General features: G+C 38.9%; 1 protein-coding gene across 2 annotated transcripts in view; it reads right to left on the reverse strand.

Annotated features, from left to right (window-relative positions):
• Positions 1-20,472, reverse strand: part of baiap3 (BAI1 associated protein 3) — a 57,426-nt gene that overhangs the window by 14,572 nt on the left and 22,382 nt on the right. For both annotated transcript variants that reach the window (XM_058378366.1, XM_058378367.1), the window contains exons 3-16: positions 11,555-11,642; positions 10,005-10,082; positions 9,575-9,682; positions 6,960-7,019; positions 5,774-5,840; positions 3,757-3,970; positions 3,522-3,566; positions 3,316-3,393; positions 3,123-3,228; positions 2,799-2,906; positions 1,071-1,163; positions 861-964; positions 560-677; positions 220-344 (exon numbers count right to left, since the gene is read on the reverse strand). In XM_058378366.1, coding sequence (XP_058234349.1) covers positions 220-344; positions 560-677; positions 861-964; positions 1,071-1,163; positions 2,799-2,906; positions 3,123-3,228; positions 3,316-3,393; positions 3,522-3,566; positions 3,757-3,970; positions 5,774-5,840; positions 6,960-7,019; positions 9,575-9,682; positions 10,005-10,082; positions 11,555-11,642 — 1,392 coding nt within the window. The remainder of the gene's footprint in view (positions 1-219; positions 345-559; positions 678-860; positions 965-1,070; positions 1,164-2,798; positions 2,907-3,122; positions 3,229-3,315; positions 3,394-3,521; positions 3,567-3,756; positions 3,971-5,773; positions 5,841-6,959; positions 7,020-9,574; positions 9,683-10,004; positions 10,083-11,554; positions 11,643-20,472) is intronic.

Here is a 20,472-nt window from a genome sequence, read left to right on the forward strand (position 1 = left end):
CTAGCCGATACGGACCCCCTAGAGAATATAGAGGCAGAAAGGGCAAAGCAACACAAACTTCCACACCGACAGCTACTTTATTGACAGCTGGAAAAAAAAATATTTGAATTTGAATAGACTCCCCAGTTCAGACCTTTCAAAGCTCTCTCTCTCTCTCTCTCTCTCTCTCTCTCAATCTTGCTATCTGTGTGTGTGTGTGTGTGTGTGTGTGTGTGTTACCTCAGCATTATCTCACATCGTGTGATAGCCGCAGGGTTGGTGCATGGGAACACATGCCTCATGCTCTTTATAAGACACAGGCAGTAATCACAGTAGAGTTTAAAGCTCTCAGCGAGGAGGTTCTCCTGTGTGGTGCACAATAAGACCCGCTTTTAACGCTCACACCAAACGTTAAAAATGCTGCATTGTAGGTCATAGTTAGCTCAAATGTTCGATACGCTCTCTCAGTATCTAAGCACAGGGGCCTTTGAGTGTAAGAGCACCCGAGTCTTTCTGGTCTTTTTGAAAGAACATTCCCTACCGTTCCGGATCAATGGGGTTTTGTGAAAAGACGACCTACCAGCTCCTTATTCACATCTCCAGCCTCCCACTCAGCCTCCACGGCCCTCAGCAGCCTGAGCAGCAGCGCGTAACACATCCTCTGAGAGCGGTGATGGCTACTGTAGCAGTGCCAGCGACTGTAAAAACACAGGGAAAAAAAAAAAAACACAGAGCCCTTCTCACAGAGCAGTTCACAAAAGACATTCAGGACGACTTTACTACTTCTCTAATGAATCTGCTGTCAGTAAACATTAATATATGGGTTACGGTGAGGTGGAATGGCTATGGTTATCAGTAAAGGATCGATGTTTAATACACACATGACGGCCTGTTGCAGTGGAGTCAGATCAGCCTGCACAGCATGATGGGAGAGCACAGTCCATGCAGCTGGGCACACCTGTCCATTCCAGTTATAGGGCTCTTTCTGGAAAGGTTTCAGGAAAATAGCATGCAGTGACATTTTTTCCCCCTACCGGATGTAGGATGTTTCTGTGTGAATCTTGAACAGTGTATAAATCCAAAATCCAAACCTGAACTTGCTTGTGCTCATACTCCAGAATCTGACTTAACAACTTCTGGTGAATGATCACGTTTGAGGCCACTTTGCTCAGAGCCGAGTCTCTCTGTAGGACAAAGCAGAGTTCAGGAAAAAAGCATGTGTTTAAATGAACTGAGAAATGAAGTCTGATTTAGAGTGACGATTTTGTGTTGTGTCAAAACAAAAGAGATCATAGTCTGCTTTAATCTGCCTTATATTTGTAGACAGTTTTCAGAGAATGACCAGCAATGACCAGGTGATGTACAGAACACAGAAATCTTCTGCTTTTGTTTAGAGGTCATAAAGCTGTAAGTCATGAGCTCTGACCTGGGAATGCCACAGAAAACACCCCCTTAATTCAAAACTCTTGGGAATTTAGGAATTCTCAGGACCTCGGGGTAATCCTTTCAACTACGAGTTCCGCTGAGGTCAAAAACAACATGGCCGCTCAGAGCATGTACAGTACAAAGGTAGCACTTCTTGGCCTTTAATTGAGTTACGCTGTTTATACAGCTGTTTATACCTGCTTCAGGTCAATCTACTGTCCATACAGTACACACGTCTTCGTTTAATACCTCTATAACACTGGAGGTAAATAGACAACTCTTATCACAGCAAGCTGGCTAGAATTTTGTAAACAAAAGATGAAGATGGAGATGTTCATGTTTTCCTCACTCTGTAACACCAATAAATGGAGGTAAAAAAAACATTTAATCATTTTCAACTAATATTAAGAGGGTGTGAGAAGTGAGACAGGTACACACTGGTTTTTATTTATGAGCCAAGAAGACATCAAGTGCGTCCAAAATCATGTACTTATACCCTGTTCTGCTCACTATACTAAAAACTCCAAGAAGATGAGGATGATGATGAAGAAGATTTGCACTTAAAGAACCCAGATGATTCACTTATTTAACTAAAAATAAAAAAAAGTGTGAATGTTGGACACTTCCTGCACTTAACACTCGCAGTTTTGTATAAGTAGTGGAAGAGGGGCGGGGCTACCAGGCACTGACGCTGGATGAGGAAATATTTTCATGATGGCCGCCGACACTCCAGTGAGCGAAACTCTTACAAATGTTTTTTAAATGAACCAACGTTCTGTGATTTATTTTTAAACATTTTAAAAATTCAGTATAGTTTTATAAAGCTACTGTAGTTTGACGTCTTTCGGCATCGACTGGGAAACGGCTTCTGGTGCTCCTTTTGAGACGATACGACCCTCCTAACCTTCATACACTAGACGCTAGAGTACACAGTGTGTAGTGTGTAGGACGTCATTAGGGACACAGCTCTAGTCAAATAACAAAGAACAGAGATATCAACTGAATTATACTATAATCTTATAACAAAGGTTTTATTTAAGTAAATATTTTATTTGAAATAAATCTTAAATGAGTTTTGAGCTTCTTCTTCTGCTGACAAGATCTTCACAATGAGCTAAGAATCCCATCATGTGCTGCATCACTTCAGGTGGAAAGTCTTTAGGCTTGGAGTTAAGATAAAGTATTTTGTTTCAGAAAGGGATTACCTAATATTTAACATGTAATAATGCATACTCATATATGAAGTGAGATTCATAATCAGGCTTTATTACTTGCTTATAAATCATTTATTATTAATACTCAAAGTGTGATTCATGTATTTTTTTTTCAGAAATGGAAACAGAGAGAGAGAGAGAGAGAGAGAGAATGAGAGAGAGAGAGAGAGAGAAATCTACCTGGTTGGTGAAGAGTCTTAGAATGAGGTGACATTCTCCCTGCACTTTAGATGCACTGGACCGTGGCTCAAGCTTGAACCACTTATCATAGCCAATAACCGGGATCTCCTGTTGAGAGATATAATGTATAGAGAGAGAGACATTAGTGAGAGATATAAGTATAATGTATTAATATATTTACTGTGTTTATTGTTCTGTAATTGAAGTGGGTTCTAAGCAGATTCCTGCAGATTCCTAAATTAAATAAAGGTCAAACCTGATATTTTTCAGAAAAAACCTTAAAATGTAGACGGCTCTAGTTTAATAGACTCTAAATCAGCTTACACTTAACGGGATGTTCAGGCATCCGAGGAAGTCGTCTGCATTGTCTTCGCTCCCTGACGCTGACGCTCCGTTGGCTCTCACAGATTTGGCAATTTGCTTGAAGTATCTAATCAAATCATGGCATAATATCAGCGAGTTGAAGTTAGTTGTTTATAGTGTTTATATTTGAGCATGTAATGCTGGCATGCCTAACCTGCCCATTCCTCTGAAGCCACTGATCTCATTCAGCTTACGGCAGGCTTCAGCCACGGACACGTCATCGTCATGATCCCTATGGAAAATGGGTTTTGTGGCTTATCTCTGGCATGCTGAGGCGAGACTGATTACTTACTTGCACTTCAACCTTCACTGGTGTGAGAAGAGCAGGTGTAAAATATTTTCACAAATAACAAATCTTACCATATATCCAGGTGCAGAAGATCATTCTGGACATCATCAATGTCACTGTGTAGAGATAAACGTTAAAACATCATCAGTGTACATGATTTTTCAGTCATTCTTCTAAAAATCCCATCATCATGTACAGGCATTAATTAAACAATTATTCTCAGCAATATGTCCATTGTTATATGCTTCATGCTTTTTTGTTAAGCTGAGCAACAAGAATCATGTTTCATTCTGATTTTCGACTCACAAAACGAAATGTTCGTCCCACACAGGGTTGAGCGTCTCGGGTTTGACTTCGGTCACTTGGATGTCTCTCGCAGCCAGCACTTCCTTGACGCTGGAGCGCTTCTCTAACTTCTCCTTCCTCTTACGGAAGCTGAACTTCCTCTCCTTTCTCTCCTCCGTCTCACGTGGACTTTGTCCCACAAGAATGCCCAGCATGCAATAGGGGTCACTGTAACCTACCGAGCCCCCAAAATAAAGGTTACAATAATAACACACAAATCACCAGCCTGTAAACACTGGTATAAAGAAATATTTGTGTGCATATTAGTATTGCACTTTTATCTATCTAAGTCTTTGTCCAAACGAAGACAAAACCTTAAAGCTGGAAGTATCCAGTATACAAAAAGGTAAAAACTACTTTTTATGGTGCATCTGCCAAGGGTGCATCTTAATTGGCTCTCTATCTCCCTAAGGAAACAGTATATAGTGACTCAGTATATGGTGAATTGGTATAGAATCTGTGTATGGTGAATCAGTATATGTGAATCAGTAGATTGTGAATCAGTACACTGAAAAAAATGATTCATTGAATTTACCCAATTTTCTTAAGTTAAGTGGTTGCAATCAATTTATTTTAGCTACATTTAAACAAATAAATTGAGTTCAAAGTCAGTGAACTTAATTTATTTATTTAAATGTAGCTAAAATAAATTGATTGCAACCACTTAACTTAAGAAAATTGAGTAAATTCAATGAATCTTTTTTTCAGTGTATATGGTGAAACAGTATATAGTGAATCAGTATATGTGAATCAGTAAATGTGAAACAGTATATAGTGAATCAGTATATAGTGAATTAGTTTATGTGAATCAGTATATAGTGAATCAGTATATAGTGAATCAGTATATGTGAATCAGTATATGTGAATCAGTATATGTGAATCAGTATATATTATCAGTATATAGAATCAGTATATGGTGAATCAGTATATAGAATCAGTTTATGGTGAATCAGTATATGTGAATCAGTATATGGTGAATCAGTATATAGAATCAGTTTATGGTGAATCAGTATATGTGAATCAGTATATAGAATCAGTTTATGGTGAATCAGTATATAGAATCAGTTTATGGTGAATCAGTATATGTGAATCAGTATATGGTGAATCAGTATATAGAATCAGTTTATGGTGAATCAGTATATGTGAATCAGTATATGTGAATCAGTATATGTGAATCAGTATATGGTGAATCAGTATATAGAATCAGTTTATGGTGAATCAGTATATAGAATCAGTTTATGGTGAATCAGTATATGTGAATCAGCATATAGAATCAGTATATGTGAATCAGTATATGGTGAATTTGTATATGTGAATTATAACTACTTAGCTCCTGCAATCAGTGTTAGTCTGAAAACAGAATTAAATAGAGCCAGTTTGTATTAGCAAATTATCTCAATTTACCTCAACATGAAAAGCAGACAGCTTGTTTTATATGGGTCTTTGCTTACTCCAGCCTCCTGAAACATTTTAGTCAGGGACACTTATTCTCAAGTTTCACACTGCAGTCTGGAGGATTATCCATTTTTAATCACACACTGATAGATGTAGCGCTAGCTACATGGTGCATCACAGAAGGTCATGGCTGGTGAGGAATTATTACTAACCTTGAAACCTTTTTTCTGGAAAAACACATCTAATTAGACTGAACTGAAATGACTGAATGCTAAACTAAGCTCATTGTGGTGGTGTATAACTCGCACTCATTAGCTGAATGAAAGAAGAAGAGATGTTTGTGATTTGTGCCAAGGATTATGGAAGGTAACTAAGCAAGGGTACACATATTCAGATTCAGTAACACTCAAGCAAAGTATAATTGTGCCAAACGAATACTTAAAGTATAATAACGAAAGTCAACTACTGAAGTCTTCTCCTCTCCTGCACCTGTATTTATACTCTGGAGAATTTTGATGGCATGTTCTACTCGACTTTACTCTTCAGTAATTAGAGACTGCAAAATCCAGCAAAAGTCTCTCACCGTTGGCATCTTTCGCCATGAGATTCTTGCCTTTCATGACAGAAACCCTCAGGGAGAAGCCTGGTCTCTGTAGAAGAAAGGGTCAGACATGTGAGTTACAAAAGAGTTGGACGAGAAACTAAAGCTCTCATTAGTAGTTTTTGTGCTTGGTGAGAAATTTCACAGCCAAGAGCAAATGGATCCATAAAAAAACAAAAATTTGAGGTGCACATCAAGAGAAACACCACCGGCAGCATTTCTGTGTTTCAGGCATAGTGTGCATGTGACAAACAAAATGACTCTCACTCTCTCTTTTTTTTTAAAAGCCACACAAAATCTTCACACTTCGTATTTCTGTGTTGCGCTCCTACACGATTGTCCACCCTCATAGCAGTCTTTATTTTGTTTTTTTTTTAACACCTTTAGCCACGTGCCACAGATCACACGGTGGGTTATACGGTACACAGAAGCCACAGACGCTGCTAGAAGAACACTCCAGTGTGGATCGAAGCTTCCCACCAAATTCAACTCATTTAAATGAAAAATAACCTGCTACATGTCTCAGGTTCTCTGCTCTGTGCATCGGTCAAGTTCTAGACACACATCTCCAGAAAAATCTAATGAGGGTCAAAAAGAAGTTTGCACTCCTGCATCACCGCGACCTTTCAGGAGGTAAGGAATCGATAGGTGCGCTCTGTGTCAGATGCCGAGACGCCGATTGGTTCTTGTTGAGATTCAGAGCAAAGGCGATGGATAATTGTAAGATCTCTGTTCTGCTCGCTGAGATCATCTGCCCATGAAACCTGTTTCAGAGTGACATTTGAAATCTCCCTGACAGGTACATGACACACACAAACCAAGAAAGACCTGAAGGTGGATGTGTAAGGAGCTCTACTTTAATATAAATTACGAGTCTACCAATTTCTGCTTTAGGTGTAATATTGGGATATTAGGATCATTGGTCAGTGTGTTGTGATGTAAACTGTATCTACACGTGTAAAGGTATATGGTGAATATAAATGATTCGGATTCTGAAGCAAGCTCAAAGAGTTAAAGACAAAAATTGTTGTAAGGTATATGATGTTAAAACGCTTAGAAAAAAAAAGCAGTCTGTAAAGACAGGTGAGACGTCTATGCTGTGCCGACGAGACGGAAAAGACGGACATGGAGAAGACGTCTGCTGAGAATATCTCACTCAAATCCTCACCTTAGACTCCTTCACTCTCTGGAGGATGATGTCGTGCTCCTCTTGGCTCATATCAAACACCTGGAAAAAGTCAACAGGAAACATGCTGTTAGCTACAGAAGAGACGTAAATCACTGACCTACAGAGAAGCTGCTTTACACCGCATGTGGAATAAAGATGTAGCCGTGATTCACCAAAAACAAACTGTTTATTTCAGCTGTTACACACATGTATTTCTGAATATTTTAGCTTTTTTTCTGTCTGCTCTGACCGAAAAGTATATCAGATTATCAGTTTTATCCATTTAAGGAGAAATAAATTCATAGACCACTAGATTAAAGTTCGATTAAAGTGCAAAACACCACAGAAAATAAAAACGCAATAAAAGAAATACAAACAGAAAAAATAAACCAGCAAAATAAAAACACAACAAAATGAAAACACAATAAAAAAAATCTAAACACAACCGCAACATTAAAACACAAAAAAATTTTAAAAGAGAATAAAACCGAAAAATAAAACACAACAGGAAATAAAAAATACAACAGAAAAGTAAAAACACAACGGAAAATAAAAAATACAACAGAAATATAAAACACAACAACGAAATCAAAATACAAAGAAAAACTAAACCAGAAAAATAAAACACAACAAAATAAAAAATACAACAACAAAATTAAAACACAACAGAAAACTAAAAAAATACAACAGCAAAATTAAAACAAAAAGTAAAATTAAAAAAATACAACAGGAAAATGAAAACACAACAACGAAAAAAGAAAATACAATAAAATAAATACAGCAACTGTTCAGCTGTTGTGTTTTGTACTGTTGTGTCAGTGTCGTCTGAAGTGTGTTTGTGTGTTGGTGTAAAGAGGATGTAGACTTGGTGCTTAGTGTCGCAGCTCCTGAGTGGATAATAACAGTGTGAACATCACTGACCAGCAGGAGGGGGCTTTAATATTTAATCATGTCTTAGAGCATCTGATCCAAATCATAAACCCCAAGCTCAAGTTTGTGTGTGTGTGTGTGTGTGTGTTCAAATTTTAGAATTAGATTTTTTGGTTTTTAGCGTATCTCAATGTTTAGATTTAGTCAAAAAAAAGTCAAGTAAAGATAAAATATCAAGTCAAAGTCAAAAGAATGATTGTGGTTTATGGTTTCTGTAACATATGAAGCAATGGAGTATTCCAAAAAAAAACCTCCATCCAGGCTGTGTGGATCTTCCATAAAAACACAAAAGCAAGTAAAAAAGTCTGTAGAACAAACTCTAAATGCCTCAGAAAAGAGCACAACAATGTACCTGAGAGCACTCCAGCTATTTTAAATGCAGGGTTTACTACAGTTACTCATCCCTCCAGGATTTTTTTTTCATTGTTGCAGCCAAAAATGCCAGAGTTTTGCTACAGCTTTTTACAAAATGTGCATAAATTTGAGATTTGTTTTTCCAGCTTGGTGCTGCTGGGGCTTGAGCCCTGATCTTCTGGTCAATGACGCAGAGCCTTAACCACTAAAGCTCGCACCGCTTTCTATGAGAGCTGGACTCATGTTCCACACGTGAACGGAAGAGAGATTCGACTGAACGTGCGTTGTGATGTCACATGATGTGTCTCGACCCAAATCTACAAAAATCTGCTGAAATTTTGAAATATTTTGAGATTTTTGATATTTAGAGACTTTTCATTATTCTCGAAAGCCTCATTGCTTTAAAGGATTATTACATGTTGCACATACTGTAGGTGTGTGTGTGTGTGTGTTGCTGTAAAGCTAAAAAAGGAAAAATAAGAGATCATTTGAGCTTATTACAGGTTTAAAAAGATAGTCTCCGTATTTCAGTTTGGTCATGAAAAGTCTACTAATTGTTTAGATCCAGGAGTGGACAATACATGAGTAATTCTACTTAGTTACTAATCTTAAGCATTATTTTAGTGTATTTATACTTGACTAGTAATGAAACTGAATACTTCTATACTTATAAGTTTACTTTTTACTCATCAGATTTTTAAGATCTCTTATCCAGCCAATGACTTTACGCTGTACATCAATCCACTGGGTTCAGTTTAGCATCCAACAAAGTTCCTCAAAAACGCAACAAGAATTCATCAGAGGCTGTGACCTTCTCATGCTACACATGGGTGGCGCTTTAGCTCTGTGTGTGTGTGTGTGTGTGTGTGTGTTGTGTGTGTGTGTGTGTGTGTGTGTGTTTATACAGTAGACTGATAACTTGCCTGAGTAAAATGTTTCAGTCAGTGTAAGCAAAGACTTATAAAAAAAGGAATCTAACAATAATTCAATAAACTATTAAATGTATTTTGAATAATAATGTTGATTAACTGTATTCAACTACGTCAGCCTGTTTCCTTTGCTGATGGCTAGCACCGATTCCAGTAGCTAACATAATGTGAATCAAATGGAAAATATTGCAGAGTTTGAATATAAAAATTAAATAAATAAATAAATAATAAGGGCCTTGCTCAGGGGCCCAGCAGTGGCAGTTTGGCAGACCTGGGATTCAAACTCACAACCATCTGATCAGTAGTCCAACACCTTAAGCTACCACATCACTGAAAACATGTAATGATGTCCGTCACAGCACGCATGTGATGAGCTTTATGAGCGAGGAAAGATGTCTTTACCTTCTGCAGGTAGCTGAACAAATCCTCTTCATTAGTCACGTACTCAGGTGACGGCACTCCAACCCGATTAACCACGGTGTAGACCGCCTCCTCGTACAATAAATCAAGCTGGAGAAAAATAAAAAAACATTTCTATTTCATTTCATATCTATAGGCTTTAAAGGCAAGGCTGTAATGCTTTGGAAGTCGGTTATTAAAGGTGCAATTATAGCAATTAAACCCCCGCTAATATCAAAGGTTATTTCTATTTTGGAACCTTGTGTCGCTCAGGTACATGTCTGCCTAATAAACTGTGAACACACTGACCAAGGGTTGAACAAAGCAGGCAAACATTTTGTTCCAGTGAACATAAATAAAGCTTCATACAGAACAGGACTGAAGGTGCTTTGTATATTAGAGTCATTTTCAGAAGAAGGTAAAAATGACTCACTTCATTCCTTGTGGTTTTCTCAGGGACAAGCAGCTGGTCTGTACATTCTGGCGGCGGTGGACCTGCAATAATCTCCTCCTTGTAAAGTGTGACAAAAGAAAGAAAGAAAAAAAGAAGTGTGGCTGTGATTTCCTAAAGGTTTGCATGTGTAAAAGCCTGAGAACTCACAGACGGAAGAAAACGTGTGCACTGATTCATTTCACAGAGGATTGGGTCTCTTCCAGTTTCCCCAGTTCACTTCCCAAACCTTCCAACTTACCTCTCAGCACAAAGGAACTGATAGATGGGTCATACAGGAAGTCTAAAATGTACGCATTTTACATGGAGAAAATTCTCCATATTCATAATGAATAAAAAAATTAAATAACTCACGCCTGTGAGGTTGCCTGGGTTCCATGTCTAGAGTTCTCAGGACAAGAGATCTTCAGATGTATCTAGACTATCAAAGTTAAAGTCTAGTACTAGTCCTTAATAAATCCTGTGTTAAGCAGAAGTGACCTTACTGGTCAAAAAACGATTATTTTTATTTTGTATACTGACTAAATGGTAAATTGGACATAATGTACTTTGTTTCATGGTTTCGTTGCTATTCTGAGCTTTAGATGTAATGAATTGTGCCAGTCTTTTGGTAGCTTTGCACTCTGACCAATTTTACTGCTCCAATTTTACATCATGAGGATATGTGTTATACAGCCAAAAGTTTGTGCACCCTGACCATCACACCCATATGTCCATGTAGAACATCTCATTCCAGATTTATTCCTCTTTGCTGATATAATCATCTCTGGTCTTCTCTTCTGTGAAGTCTTTCTACTAGATGTTGGAGCGTGACTGTGGGGATTAGTGATCATTCAGCTACAAGAGCATTAGTGAGATCAGACACCGATGTTGTAAGAGTGAGGGGGTCTGGGGTTCAGTCGGTGTTCCAGTTCATCCCAAAGGTGTTCAGTGGGGTTGAGTCAGAGTCAGGGCTCAGTGCAGGACACTCCAGTTCTTCCACTCCAACCTTAACCTCTACACCATGTCTTCATGGAGCTCTGTGCTTTGTGTACAGGGACATTGTCATGCTGGAACAGGGTTCGAGTCTCTTAGCTCCAGTGAAGAGAAACTGTAAACAGCATGCAGAGACGATCTAGAGAATTTTGTGCTTCCATATATGGGTGTGATTTTCAGGTGTCCACATACTTTAGGTTGTACAGTGTCTCCAGTTAATCATCTTCGTCCTATTAATCATCCACAATACATTAGGCTGCATAAATTATCTCCAGTTCAGCAGGAATAGTAACAGAATACAGTAGTAATGTGTCTCAAACCTTTCAATCAAACAGATTAAACCAGACGCTTACTCTGTGTGTAGGTGGCACAAAGGCCACCAGGAGCAGCCTTTTATAGCCGAACCTGCCTCTATAACCAGCTTTTTGACTCCCTCCACACACAATGCTATTTACAGCTCTATGAGGCATCTCTTTACTGATTTGCACTGCTCAGAGGGATAGAAGAGGAAGGGTCTCGCTGGAGTGTGTGCAGTGTCCTGTGAATCCTATACTCACCTCGGCTTGAGTGGAAGCCAAGAGACTGTCTTGCTTCTGGACAATTTTATTCATTCGCTCAAAGAACTCCCCATTCCCCTTGGCAACCCTGCAACATGTAAATGAGGCTGTTTAGTGAAAAAGCATCTCATACTTGTTAAAAAGAGCTTCCCTTCAGAATGCAGAAAGAGGGCAGGAAGGCACTTAGAGGTACCACAAGGCAATTGTTAGGAGAATGCTGCATGCTGCTGATTTGGGGCTGTCAATCTGTCAGTCATGTACAGTAATAAGGCGAGCCAGAACCGGGGGATTTACGTAAGGCATTGTTTTTTTTTTTCTGTAACTGCAATCCCTGTGGTATTTCAGCATTGACCAGAAGGATCAGATGGAGTTCAGATATAAAACAAACAACAGTACACAACCTCTCTACTACAAGAACTTTCTCAGTCATGCTGCTTCATCTAAATGATCTAGTCTTCTCCTTTTCCTGTGCCGGGGAGCTGAAAATCTTCCTCGCCTCTCTTTTAAACCTGACTGAGGCTAATCTTGCAGAACCCGCTTCCGTAAGACAAGACAAGAAGATGGACGTATTGTAATTCCTGTCACTGCCTCTCTAAAAAGGAGCACAGGTAGGTTTTCGTCTCACCACGGCAAGAGCCCTGCGCTTTCCAACTCGGTTCATTTTATTAGACACCGATCCACAAGAGAGGGGGGCTGATGTATTTCTCCTGCGAAGCGGGATGAACTCCTGGACCCCTGCCACTTGCTAATTTCCCAGCCTCCGTCGTCATGGTGATGATAGCACGTTCGTGGCAGGATCGGTTGGTAGGGCGGAGAACCTTGGGAATACCCCCACCCCACAGACAGTCTCCCCAGGCTCATAACCCCCCCCCTCCCTCACCACTACACCCCCCACTAACTATCCAAGCACCCACCCACCCCCCCAGTGTCCAATCCAATTTGCCCTTCTGACTCTAAGAGTGTGTGCAGGAATGAACATTTCTCTCATTCTCACTGCATCCCTCGTTCTTATTATTTACATATACTGTCCGCAGAGGCCTGTGACGCTTTATTAATGTCATCTCAGTAGTTGTTTCACTTCATCCCCCAGGTCGCTCCCTGGCTGTCTCCAGGAGAGGGGAAGGTAGCGGAAGAAAAATTAAGAAGATGAAAACAGCCTAGGGTTCGCCTTTTGATTTATCGATTTATTCATATTACCGCCGGCAAGAAAAGCAACCGTAAAATAATCCTATATTACATTTTAAACACGAAGCATGGGATTTATAAAATATTGCTTATATAAGGAGCCCTGATTGTCCTGATGTCTATTCACAGCAGTCTGAACTGGTGAATCGATCATCCATCAGCAGGCTTGCTTTCAAATCTGATCTCCTTCACATTTATTATACACGTTATTTATACTTTCTGCACTGACCCTCCATGTGACCCTCATTGAGCCAGCGCTATAGGAAATCTTTGAAAAAGAAAAAAAGAATGCACAAAATAAGAAGAAAGGGTCTTGACGATGAAGGTTCGTTCTTCTGCTGATCCTCTTGAATCCCATGAGGTCACGTGTGCAAGGTTCTTGCCATCATGTCAGCTTCACCATTTAAAAATGCACAAGGTTAACCAACAAGAGAAAAAAAGAAAAAACAATCAACAAGGCTTTCTCTGAGAGTTTCATAACTCTCTCCATGAGTAATCGAGCTGCAGCGCCCTGCTGCTAAGGATTAATGATTTTAGATTACATGCACATCCATTTAGGAGCAAGTATAAGATAATCATCTTACCTTTGAAAGAAAAAAGGTCCTGAGCAAATTCTCAAGCAAAGAACTAGAAATGAAGAAATTATATATACGGCTGATGTATACTGTTGGGTGGGACCTAAATGCCTTACTGCAGACACGTCTTTTACTTCAGAAGTTTACAGCATATGATGAACCCCCTATTACCTTCTTTTCAGAGTCAGAATAATGTATAATTAAAGTTTTTTTTTTCCTTTCCAGGGGAACTATAGACGCCACCCATTAAATCCTTACATTACCATAATAAACCCTTTTAATGTAAAGGACGCTTTTGTGCTCATTGTAAGAGCAGAACTAGAGCATTTTCATCTGAAGTCAAGTCTTCAGCCTACACAGGGGAAAGGGAAATGTTTTTGAACAACGTATATTTCTAGCATGTTTGTTAAATTCATTCATTCATAAATTTAAAAAAAAATCTATTTAATCTTATTTGTATATCGCTTATAACAATGGACAATGTCTCAAAGCAGCTTTTAAGAAATATAAAAAAAAATAGAATAAAAATATTAAAAAACGTTTATAATTAAATTAAATATTTATCTTTAATGAGGAAAAACCTGAAGAAACTGTGGTGAGGAAAAATTCCCTGAGACAATATGAGGAAGAAACCTTGAGAGGAACCAGACGCAGCAGAGAGTCTCATCCTCATCATAGACATAAATGAATTGAAAAATATCTATAATTAAAGAACTTTTTAATTTAAGCAGAATCGGTTCAAGAAATTTTAGAAATTATGATTTGAATCACAAAATTTATTTATGTTTTACTAAATAAGTTAACACTAGCATCGCGTGTCTAGGGGTTTTGTTGTCGTTGTTGTCATTGTTGTTGGTTTTTTTAATCTACAGGCTTAACAGGTTTATCTTCCAAGTGCACACGCTTTTAATAAAGCACTCGTGGTGTTAGGAACTCAGGGTGAGCACTTAATGAGTTTTACAAAGATTTAGCTTTCCTTACATAACTCTTTCTCTGCATGTGTTAGTGTTTAAACTGAAATAAAATAGGATAAACTCCGGTTGTTCATAAACATCTGACTGTCACGGTGTCTTACTGTGAGTGAGGTTTAATAAATATTCTGATACTTGTGTTTTTTTTGTTATTTAATGAATATAATGAATATATTCCACTGCATTTTACTTCACATTTACACACATAATGGCTTTGTACCTATAAATATGAGCAAGTATGTATTCATTAGCGTAAACAAGGATATGTTTTTTACAAAATGGAAAAAAGTATTCGAACCCCACAAATCGCCAGGATTAGGACTCTGTGGCAAAGCTGTTCTTGGCAGTTACAGCTCTGAGAAGTCTTTAGTGGGAAATAATTAGCTTTTTGCAGCATAATGGTCCATTTTTGGCTCATTCCTCATGGCAGAAGGTTATGAGGGTCCGTCTGATGAACTCGCCTCATAGTCTGGTTTCTCTAAAGGTTTCTTCCTCATATCATCTCAGGGAGTTTTTTTCTCACCACCACCACCTCAGGCTTTACATTAGGGATAAATGTTAGAGAGAAATAGTAACTTAATATTAAACTTCATCATTTTTATTTTATGTTTCTATTCTTCTGTAAAGCTGCTTTGAAACAATGTCCATTGTTAAAAGTTCTATACAAATAAACTGAATTGGACTGAATTGGATTAAGTTGAATTTAATTGGACTGGATTGGATTAAATTGAATTTAATTGGATTGGATTGGATGGAACTGGATTGAATTGAATTGAATTGAATTGAACTGGATTTAATTGAATTGGATTTAACTGAATTGAATTGGATTGGATTAAACTGAATTTAATTGGATTGGATTGAATTGAACTGGATTGAATTGAATTGGATTGAATTGGATTTAACTGAATTGAATTGGATTGGATTAAACTGAATTTAATTGGATTGAATTGAATTGAATTGAATTGAATTGAATTGAATTGAATTGAATTGAATTGGATTGAATTGAATCGAGTTGTTCTTAAAGAGTTCAGATTTGTCTGATTTGTTTGGGAGGATTTTTGTGTATTGTTCCCCGGTGTTCCTCTTGCTTTCAGGTCTTCCTGCGACTCTCTTTAAGTGACTCCTGACTTCTTTTCTAACCCTCACACCCGCCCATGGAGGACTGTTTGTGGTTCTATGACCTGCGTGTTATTGAGTCGATCACACTGACAGGGATACTTAAGGTCTTTACTATTACTTTGTGTTCACCTGCACTATGATTCACCTGCTAATTCTAGCATGAAATCTTCCCATCCAATGACAAGGTCTTCATAATGACACCAGCATTTATACCTACAACTCCATTTATTTGTTTTTGGAACCTTTACCTATATTCTTTTATATATTATCTGAATACTATCAATTTCATTTTTTTAAACATATCTTGAACACTGAACACTTTTTTGTTCATATTTATAGGCACAAAGCAAGAAAGACCTTATTTGTGTAAACCCTAAGTGAATATATAAGCTGGAAGCACAGTGAGTAACTAATAAATAAATAAATAAATAAATAAATAAATAGCGTCTGAACCTTCATTTCTCCTCATCATACCTCCTCGTATTTGGACCGTATGGATTGTTGCTGCTTTTCTGTAAGCACGGAGTCACACGAGTGACCAACACATGCGCACACATCCAGACTTTCCAGAGCAGCCCCATTCATGTTGCTAGGAAACAGACTCTCCCCATAAAGCCAATTCATTCTTATTATGTGTTCTGATTTATTTATTTTGATTATTCAGTAGACATGTGAGAGAGAGCGAGTGTGTGCAGGGTAAATGTGTAAGGTAGGTCATCACTAACACAAGCTAGCATGTAGATGTGTGAGCTTTCTCTGTATCTTTCACTCTCTCTCTCTCTCTCTCCATCCATCCATCCAACCCATCTATCTATCTATCTATCTATCTATCTATCTATCTATCTATCTATCTATCTATCTATCTATCTATCTATCTATCTATCTATCTATCTGTCTATTTCTATCTCTCTCTTTCTGTCTCTCTTGCTCTCTCTCTCTCTCTCTCTCTCTCTCTCTCTCTCATACACACACACACACACACACAGAGTGAAAGTGTAGGCTGGGCTTCAGATGAAGTGCACAAATTGAGATTTTCACTTATGAGTCTACTTTCTGATATTAAATGTTAAGTGTGCAATAACCAGCGTTTGGAGAAAATGATTTCTGCGGGTTATTACAGAAAATTAAAAGTAATGCTTTGCCCACAAACAGGAAATAAAATTGAGATGGAATTCATTTGCTCTGGATCCTGTATGGCTTTATTGCACACTGTCTGTGATTTAAATGATTTCTAAGGCTGGGTTTAATCTGCTCACCCTCCCTCCACAGAGCCAGGGAGACTGAAGATCCTAAAAATGCTGACCTTTACCTTCACTGGGATTGCATCAGGGATATAAGAGCTGACTTTCCTGAGACTATTCCTGTTATCTGACTTCTAACAACTACTTCTACTACTACTACTACTACTACTACTACTAATAATAATAATAATAATACTATGGTTGGTGTGTCTCAGTTTTCTGTCCTTTGCTCTTTATTCAGTCCGGTTCTTATTCTCTTAAAGAAATAGGAATACCATGTGGAAATGAGTTTTGTTCCGGAGAGTTAAAATGACCGTCATCAGCAGTACCTCAGAAAAATGGCTCGCTATGTTAGGGAGCAAATGTTGTTAAAGGCTATGTATTTAAACTGCAATTAGAGACACAGGAACTGATTATGGAAAATAAAACAAAAAAACAACCAACAAGCAACCAACCAGTCCTGAGGCTTTCATTTAGGATTCACTTTGATGTGAGAGGATTTATTATGAAGCCTGCATGAAGGAAATAAGGTGGATAAAGAAGGGGAAAGAGATCCTAGGACTGCAGGACAATTCATGGAAATATCATCAACATCATCTTCATCATCAATAGCAGCATCATTATCGTCGTCGTCATCATTGTCCTCGCCATTGTCATCATCAACATTGTCATCATCATTGTCATCGTCATCATCGTTATCATCATCATCATCATCATAATCACCTTCATCAATAGCAGCAGCCGCAACAACACTGTCATCATTATCGTTATCATCATTATCAATAGCAGCAGCAGCATCATCATCATCATCATCTTCATCATTATCAATAGCAGCAGCAGCATCATCGTCATCATTATCAATAGCAGCAGCAGCATCATTATTGTCGTCATCGCCATCATCATCATCCTCGTCATCTTCATCATCATTATCCTCGTCATCGCCATCATCATCATCAGTAGAAGCAGCAGCAGCATCATCATCAACATCGTCATGATCATCAACATCGTCCTCATCATCATCATCATTAAGTAGTGCTGGACCAAGACCAGAAAGATGATGAAGGACCTCAGCCATCTGAAAATGGACTCTTCTCTCTGCTGTGGTCAGGAAAGAATTTCTGCTCCTTAAAGGCCAACACAGAGAGGATGAGGAGGAGCTTCTTCCAGCATGCATTCAGTCCCTCAACCAGGACAACACCCAGAACTCAGACTTTTCTGGACTTTTCTGGTCTCAAAACACACACAATCTCACCAGGGCACACTTCACATTAAAACTGCACACACACACACACACACACACACACACTCTGCATACACATGCACTTATTATTGTGTGTGGTACTGTGTGTGTGGTATTGTGCGCTTGTGTCTGTATAGTATTGACTCCCTGTGTTTGAAGCGCTTACCGTGAGTTTCTTGCCTGTTTCGGCGTTTTTTATTCCAACTTTATATAGTCTAATTTTTTCTCTTTTGCCTGGATATTTTACGCGGCCAGGTTCCGTTTCTTTACTTGCATATTGCAGTAAATTGTTCATTTGTTTTCTCTCGGGAGAAGCTTTTTTTCCCGGTTTTCATACAGCAATCGGAGGAAAACCCTCTCCGGATCTCTTTATTATCAGGACAAATTCACTCAAAGGTACGTGATCATACAGTATGACTAACTTTCAGCTTGTACAGTGTTTGAGCTGCAGGATGTTTAGCAATTCTTCCTCCGTCGTTAGTGTTAATTTTACCTGTGATAAGTGTACGCTAGTTAGCTCTCTGACGGAGAAGATATTAGCTTTAGAGGTGCGCATCCAGACACTAGAGAGGGTTAGTGATAGCGAGAGCAGTGTAGTGTCTGTAGGGGGAAGTCTGGATGCCTTAGGTGGAGTTAGTAACCCCCCAACTCCGGCATTAGCGCTCTCACAGAGGGGCGAATGGGTGACGACTCGACGGCATAGTCGCAAAGCCAAGGCTAATGCTAAGGCTTGCCCATGGGAGCACCACTCCTCTCCTCTTCACATGTCCAACAGGTTTGCTCTCCTCAGTGAAGCACCCGCTGAGAAACCTGAAAGAGCTCTGGTTATAGGAGACTCCATTTTAAGGCTTGTGAAATTAGCTAGGCCTTTAGGGGCTCCAGCAGCACAGGTTAGGTGTATTCCGGGAGCCAGGGTGCTGGACATTGCAGGTAATCTTAGGGTCCTAGGCAAGCACAAGTTCTCGAAGATAGTTTTCCATGTAGGAGCTAATGATATACGCCTTCATCAGTCTGAGGTTACTAAGAGTAATGTTGTAGAGGTGTGTAAATTAGCGAAGGCGATGTCCGATGCTGTAGTATGCTCTGGCCCCATCCCAATGCGGCGTGGCGATGTAGCTTACAGCAGGTTATGGTCGCTGAACTGCTGGATGTCCAGGTGGTGCTCCGAAAACAATGTGGGCTTCATAGACAATTGGAGCTCTTTTGAGGGCAAGGCTGGCCTGTTAGGACGGGACGGTGTCCATCCCACTCGGGAGGGTGCTGCTCTCATTTCTTGCAGCATAGCACATAGTCTTAGAGCAGATCTAGTTAATCAGTGACAAGTCAGGGCCAGGGAGCAGACAAGCAGGTTAATCCGACTGTCTGCTAGCTGCAAAGTGTCGTCACTCAGAGTTTATAACATTGAGACTGTGTCTGTTCCCCGAACCAAACGAAAATGTTTTAACAGAAATTAGAAAATTTGTTTTAGTAACCTGATTAACATAAAACTAGATGATAGTGAATGCACAGCCAGCACCTTTGATCTGATGTTAGGACTGTTAAATATAAGATCTCTGTCAACTAAAGCACTTATTATTAATGAGCTGATTACTGATCAGGAGTTCAGTGTTCTGTGTTTAACAGAAACATGGATTAAACAAAACGAGTACGTAGCATTAAATGAAGCTTGTCCGCCTGGTTTTAGCTATATGCACCAACCACATCTAACAGGCAGGGGAGGAGGTGTCGCAGTTATTCATGATAATAAGCTAAGCACCACACAAAAACCCAGACATCAATTCAACACATTTGAAGTTCTTTATACTAACCTAACGTATGCAGCTACAAATAATAAGTTCACAGAGTCAATTCCACTAATTGTTATTTACAGACCCCCAGGGCCATACTCTGAATTCCTCAGTGAATTTGGAGATTTTATTTCAAACCTTGTTGTTTCTTTAAACAAAGCATTAATAGTAGGTGACTTCAACATTCCTTTTGATAAGCCAGAAGACCCTCTGAGAACAGCAGTTGTATCCATCTTAGATTCATTAGGTGTTAATCAAAATGTAATAGGACCCACTCATAATGGAGGTCACACTCTGGATCTCATTTTTACATTCGGATTAAATATAGAAAACATAGTCACTCTTCCACAGTCAGAAGCTATCTCAGATCACTATCTTGTTTCATTTAAAATGCGTCTTAGACACGAGATACTTGAATTGCCACATTACCGTATGAAGCGTACATTTATGTCTGCTACTGCAGAGAGAATTACCAATAGGCTCCCAGAATTATCTCACATGATTGAGTCGCCGTCTGATCCCACAGACCTTGATCAGGAGACCGATTACCTGGAGTCAATGTTTCAGACACTGTAGCTCCACTTAAATGGAAAATAATTAAAGGGAAGAAACTAGCACCCTGGTACAACGACCACACACGAGCTTTAAAACAGTCAGCTAGGAAACTAGAACATAAATGGCATCAAACTAAATTAGCAGTATTTCTAAGTAAGTTAGCGTGGAAGGAAAGCCTTCTGAGATACAAAAATTCTCTTAGTACTGCTAGATCAGCTTATCTTTCTGCCCTAATCGAAAATAAA

The sequence above is a fragment of the Hemibagrus wyckioides genome, linkage group LG24 (genome assembly GCF_019097595.1).
Source record: "Hemibagrus wyckioides isolate EC202008001 linkage group LG24, SWU_Hwy_1.0, whole genome shotgun sequence".
Lineage (NCBI taxonomy): Eukaryota > Metazoa > Chordata > Actinopteri > Siluriformes > Bagridae > Hemibagrus > Hemibagrus wyckioides.